Source organism: Miscanthus floridulus, unplaced genomic scaffold, assembly GCF_019320115.1.
Source record: "Miscanthus floridulus cultivar M001 unplaced genomic scaffold, ASM1932011v1 os_2455, whole genome shotgun sequence".
NCBI classification, from domain to species: Eukaryota; Viridiplantae; Streptophyta; class Magnoliopsida; order Poales; family Poaceae; genus Miscanthus; species Miscanthus floridulus.
In genome coordinates, this window is record NW_027098306.1 from 4,485 (window position 1) to 11,052 (window position 6,568).

The following is a 6,568-nucleotide window of genomic DNA, read 5'->3' on the forward strand; positions in this document are numbered from 1 at the left end:
TTCTCGTGCTACCATGCTCCCCCTGATCATGTTATCCTCTAAGAACACAGCGTGTCTTGTTTCTACAATCTTCGTATGTCTGTCAGGACAATAGAAGCGATATCCTTTCGATCTTTCTGGATAGCCAATAAAATGGTAGCTGACTGTCTTGGAGTCTAACTTTCCTATGTTTGGGTTAAACACTTTTGCCTCAGCTGGACAGCCCCACACACGCAAATGGTCAAGTGAGGGTTCCCTTCCTGTCCATAATTCATACGGTGTTTTAGGCACCGATTTACTTGGTACTCGATTAAGTATGTGAATGGCGATTTTCAGTGCCTCCATCCATAAACTAATCGGTAATGTGGAGTAACTCATCATGCTTCTTACCATATCCATTAAGGTACGGTTACGTCTTTCAGCCACTCTATTCTGCTGAGGCTCCCCCGGTGTGGAGTACTGAGCAACTATGCCATTTTCCTGTAGGAACCTTGCAAATGGTCCAGAAATTTGGCCATATAGGGTATGTCGCCCATAGTACTCTCCATCTCGGTCTGATCGTACTATCTTGATTTTCTTATTGTGCTGATTTTCAACTTTAGCTTTAAATATTTTGAATTTATCCAATACTTCCGATCTTTCTTTAATTGGATAAATATTGCTATAACGAGAGTAGTCATCTGTGAATGTTATAAACGAGTCATAACCATCCACACTTTTCACAGGAAAAGGACCACATATATCTGTGTGGATTATTTCTAAAATTCCTGTGCTTCGTTTGGCATATTTCTTAATTTTCTTGACATATTTTCCTTTGATGCAATCAATACATTGTTCTAAATCTAAAAATTCTAAGTGCGGGAGAATTGATTCGTTAACCAATCGTTCCATTCTCCCTCTCGAAATATGGCCCAAGCGACAATGCCATAATTTCGAAGAGACAGTATCAATTCTCTTCTGCTTCTTAGTTACATCCGTAGATAGAGAATCATTCACATTCTCATCACATACATTGTTCACATTCTCAGCAAGAGATAATAAATAAAGCTTGTCTTGTCGGAAGGCAAGACCAACACATTTATTATTAACCAGTATCTTACACTTACCATCACCAAAATGGCAATCAATTCCATCATCATCAAGTTTCGAAACACTTATCAAATTTTCTACGCAAAGAGGGAACATAAAGTACTTCTTTAAGTCTAAGTACAAAACCATTATTCAATTCTAAAGAAAAGACTCCAATGGCTTCAACATTGGCTTGCACTCCATTTGCAACTTTAATCGTTCTTTCTCCTCTTTACAAGGTTCTCGTCCCACTTAACCTCTGTAAGGAATTTGCAACATGAGTAGTTGCTCCTGAATCAACCCACCAAGTGGATTTATCATAACATAAATACATGGATTCATCTACAAATGTAATAAATTCATCACCTTTCTTTAGCAGAGATTTTAGGAAGTCTGGACAATCCCTCTTGTAGTGTCCCTTCTTGAAGCAGTGCTTGCACTGATCTTTTTCAGCTCCACCATACTGCTGATTCTCAAAATCCTAGGGTTTCTTTCCCTGTGAACTAAAGAAAGAGGTCTTATCCCACTTAGGTTTCCCTTGTGGTTTAGAATTCTTGCCATTAAAGTTCTTTCTTTTGTTATCCTTCACAAAATGAGCAGATTCACCTTGTGAGGACTTTATCCTCTCCTCTTCTTGAGCACACATTGAGATGAGTCTTTCTATGCTCTATCTTTTAGGCTGCATATTGTAGTTCACAATGAAGGTGTCATATTCTTTTGGCAAAGAAGCAAAAATCAAATGAATCAGGAAATCATCCTCCTTCAAATTCATTTCTTTTAGCTTAGATGCCGTAATGTTCATCTTTAAAATGTGCTCTCTTATGCTACCACCAGTGAATTTTTCATTCACAAGCTTCTTAATCAGTGAACTTGCTGTGGCCTTGGTAGACCTAGTAAACTGACTCTTGATTTTCTCAAGATATTCTTTGGCAGTAGCACATTTAGGGATTGAGCCCCTTATCTGTTCTTTTATGGTGGCTTTGGCTACCAACAGGCACTTGCGGTTGGAGAGAGTCCATTGCCTATGTTCAAGGTCATATTTCATTCTTATTTCAGCATGATCACACTTTCGAGCAGCGAAATCAGCGTCAGATTCATTGTCATCTCTCACCGGGTCCTCTGGCTCAGTAGGACACGGTGAGGTGATGGCAAAATCGACCTCTCCCAACATAAGTTCCAATTCATACTTCTCCTGCCACATACGGTGATTGGTTCTATTGAGTGTCGGGATGTTGGCAATGTTCACAATGCATTTGCCTCCTGAAATCACACCAAAGTAAGTAAGAAACATTTATACATAAAATTTCATGCTTTAACTCAACGTTGGTCAAATTAAAACTTATAATTTATCCATGCAAACATTTTACATCACCGTTGGGCAGAAGTAAAATTAATGCACAATTTCTCATGGATCAAAAATTATAATATTGTTATTAACAACGTTGGTCAGAAAATAATAATATCATAATCGCATCAAAATTATCAGAAATTCATCACTTCTCTTAAAATTAAATTATCCCGTTGGTTCAAATTTAATCAAAAGAGAACGAAAATTATCATGCACAGCGGAAACATTAATAATCTTTTCATATTATTATTTTCCAGAAGCACTAAAAAAATTTACTGTTTTCTGAGCAAAGTATCGTTGGATAAAATTTGCACAGAAAAATTGTATCAAAATCATTCAAATTCATCAAAAATATGCATCAAAATTGCTTCTGGAAAATAACAAAATTTTCCTTCTTTCTTTTCAGCCTAACGCGGCCCAAGACGGCAAAAAACCGGCTTGGCCCAGCTGTCCTCGCGCGCACAGGCCGCACCTAGGCCGCAACATGGGCCTGGGCCTTCAAAGCGCCGCGCGCGCTCGCGCCCGCCTGGGCTGGTGACGGCCCGAGCATCCGTGGCCGTTGGTTCTGATCGGACGGTCGCGCGCCGTCTTCGGCCGGATCAAAACCATCGCCGCGCCGGTGCCGTGGAAACCCTAGCGCATTCGCGCCTGCTCTCTCTCTCTCTCTTCGCTCTTTCTCTCTTCTCAGCCGCAGTGATGACCGTAGCCACCGAGCAGCCGCGAGCGAGGAAGGCAGAGCGGGCAGCCATGGCGAGCCTTTGCGCCGTCGCCGGCCCCATCGCCGGCGCGTGTGCTCCCCAACGGGTGAGCACGCCGCCGTCGAGGGGCCTGGCCGCGGCGCTTTCTTGGCCGAGCCCGGCGAGCCAGCGCCCCCGGCTCGGCTTCTTCTCCCGCGCCGGCGAAGGTTCATCCGACGCACCCTAACCCTAGCCCCACTTTCCCCTTTCTGAATTTGAGTTGTTCTTTTCGGGTTTATCCGAATGGGAAACTAGGGTTAGGATTAGGGTTCGTTCTTGCCGATTCGGAGACCGTCTCCCAGACGGGCGCCAGCCGCAGTGCCTCGCACCTGGTCACCGTGAGCGTGGCCAGCCCGCGCTTGAGCGCGCCCAGCGTGTCGTCGTCCGCGCTCGCCGGGTCGTCGCACGCGGAGATGGCGCCGATGGCGCGCAGCACGGGCTCCCGCCCCAGCGGCAGGCTCGGCAGGTTCGCCAGCCCGCCGATGAGGTCGCGGTAGCTGTTGCCGAACGGGAGCGTCGTGCCGTTGCGGATCACGTGCTCGTACCCCGGGAAGGCGTACCAGTGGTGGCTCCCGTTGGCGAAGCTGGCGAGGGAGAGGTCGCGGGGCTGCAGGGCCAGGGTGATCTTGTCGCCGTCGCGGCCCACGAGGTTGATGGGGATCAGCTCCGGCGTGCCGCCGCGTTTCGCTTTTGCAGCTGCAGCCTGTGCCTGGTCGATGTTGTTGCTGGGCAGCAGAGCAAGAGCAAGGATGAGGACGACAAGGAATATCGCCATGGAAAGAGAAGGACGCTCCATCTCGAATGGTGGATCGCTGGATCGACCTGGTCGAGTGGAAACGGAGGCCAGTATACATACATGGTGGAAACGCACAATCACAAGGATTGCATTGCACAACTACCGTAGTGGCTATAGTACATCAAGCGCAAGATGGGTGATATGGTAATATGCAAGCGGCTCTGTTGAGTGTCCTTGCTCAGGCAGTCTCTGGCGCCCACGTTCCTATGTTCTTCCTACCGCAGTGCCAACGCTTTACCCTTTGCAGGAGACGCTTTGTAGAGACAGGACGAATCAGTGCCAACGGCCAATGCAACCTTAACACATATGCAGCAGCAAGTATATGCATCCGAGTCGCGCCTGCGAACTGTCCGTGCCGTGTTTCACAGTAAAATCAACTGTTCTTTGTTTAGTGTTTCACAGTAAAATCAACTGTTCTTTGTTTAGTGCTTGTTTAGTTCCAAAAAGTTTCTCAAAAAGTGCTATAGTAGCCATCACATCGAATCTTGCGATACGTGCATAGAGCATTAAATGTAGACAAAAAAAACTAATTGCACAGTTTGGTTGGAAATCGCGAGACGAATATTTTGAGCCTAATTAGTCCATGATTGAACACTAATTACCAAATAAAAACGAAAGTGCTACAGTAGCTAAATTTCCAAATTTCACGAACTAAACACGCACTTAATATCTACTCGTTTCTAAGGGCGGTTTGCAAATAAGAAAATCCACTTAAAAATATGATTTTCAGAGGTGATTGTTTAATATCTTGTTTTACTAAGTCAACTGCTCCATATTCCAAAAAAAAAAGTCAACTGCTCCAGGAAACCGAGGGCATGTTTGGTTCACCCTTCCTAAGTTTAGTGGAGTCACTTTTACTCACTAAAATGCCAAACACCCCTCTAAAGTTTAGTGCCTTTTAAGCCCCCTTTGGCACGGCTCATCCAAAACGGCTTCACCGGTGAAGCCAAAGCCGGTGATGCTAGAAAAACTGGCTTTTTCTGGCTTCTAGTTCATTTTCACCTCGGCTTACAAAACGGCTTCACACTACAGTGCCTCGATTTGCACAAAATAGATGAAGCCAAAGCCGGCATAAGCCGTGCCAAAGAGGCCCTTAGTCATCAAGGGGTAACTAAAAGTGACTAAAATGTACATGGGACAGCTGCTTTAGTGGTCTTTAATTATTATAACCAAACATGGGGTCACTAAACCTTAGAGGGGTCACTAAATTTTAGGAGCCACTAAACTTTAGACGGTGGAACCAAACAGGCCCTGATTTCTAGGGACGGCTTGAAAACTACATTGCAGCAAAATATTTTAGAGATGGTTTACTAGTTACTGTATTAACCGTTCCTAAAAAAAATAAGGACGTTTGTAAAAGCCATGCAGAGTAGCATGAGTGCTAATAAGAATTACTTGGGTTCAAGTAGCTGGTGCATTTGCATGGTAGTGTGCGTCTTTTGCAAAGTTGTTTTGCAGCACTACTAGGATAGCCTACGGGCTTCCTCAGAAAAAAAAGATAGCCCACGGGCGAAATCCATTTGCATGGAGCCTTTATAAAAAATGTCGTTTTGTGATATTTTGGCCAAAACCATTGCATCAACGATATTAGCTAGGGCTCCCCAATTAGTTTTAATGTTCAATTCCTCCCTAAGGAGTAGCGACTAGTCGATTGACACAAAAATGGCATGGAGGCTATGGTAGTTTGGGGTTGGATTGGGCTTGTTTGTATTTTTCTACTATTGTCAAAAGTATAAACACTCACGATTCACTTTTGAAAAGGAATTGGATGATTCAATCATCGGACCATGTTAAATATTTCATAATGTTGCTGATTTAGTCCGGCATAGTCATGCTAATCGTGCAAGAAAAAAATGGTGTGGTTCTGTTCTTGGATGTATTGTCTATTGTCATATACGAAGAGAGACAAGGGTGACATCACAGGATATTTTAGGATAATTTAGTGGACAAATATTAATTTTTGCATAAGAATGGGCAGTGATATATAATTATCACATACTTTCCATGCATCAACTCTATGTTTCATTGCCACTTAACTTTTGAGCAAGTTAACGTTGACACGTAGTTTTGATGCTTAAATGTATGCTTCATTTCAAATTAGGTGGTTGTTTGGTTGCGCAAACTCTAATACGTGACCGTTGCGACATCGCGCGATGGCGCGACCTCCCTCCCACGCAGTCTCCTCTCCCTCTCCTACTCCCTCCTGTGCCTGTGATCGCGCCCGCAGCGGAGACGAAGAAGACGACGCCAATGGCTAGGGTTCTGGCACCTCCATCCCCTATTAAGGCAGGCTTAGAAGGGGCCGATCAGGGGGAGGCAGGCCGGCTAGGGGTGGGGAAGGAGGTCGGGTCAGGGAGGGGCAGGGGCGTCTCAGCATCAACGAGCATGGCCATGGCGGAGCTCCAGCGAGAAGGGGAGGGGAAGAAGGCTGCCGCCGCGAGCGTGCTAGGGTTTGTGGAGCTCTAGAAAACCCTAGCGTGTTGTGGCGAGGTGGTGGTCGGCGGCAGGGGCGAGGAGGAGGAGGAGGAGGGCCAGGGTCGAGGACGATCGCGGGGTGCTCGACCAGGAAGGTGGGGGCGACGGAGGAGGGGCGTGCGGGGAGGAGGTGGCGTAGGGAGGAATAAGGGATCACGCCCTCCT

The 6,568-nt window shown here is 45.7% G+C and overlaps 1 protein-coding gene across 1 annotated transcript; it reads right to left on the reverse strand.

Annotated features, from left to right (window-relative positions):
- Nucleotides 1–3,367: 3,367 nt before the first annotated feature.
- LOC136534971 (beta-galactoside-specific lectin 2-like) lies at nt 3,368–3,928 on the reverse strand. Its single transcript, XM_066527313.1, has one exon. It carries the CDS (start codon nt 3,926–3,928, stop codon nt 3,368–3,370), a length of 561 nt encoding a protein of 186 aa, XP_066383410.1.
- Nucleotides 3,929–6,568: the final 2,640 nt, after the last annotated feature.

Excerpts from the sequence above, each read along its gene's own strand:
- LOC136534971 (XM_066527313.1), bottom strand. The coding sequence starts at position 3,928 with ATGGAGCGTCCTTCTCTTTCCATGGCGATATTCCTTGTCGTCCTCATC.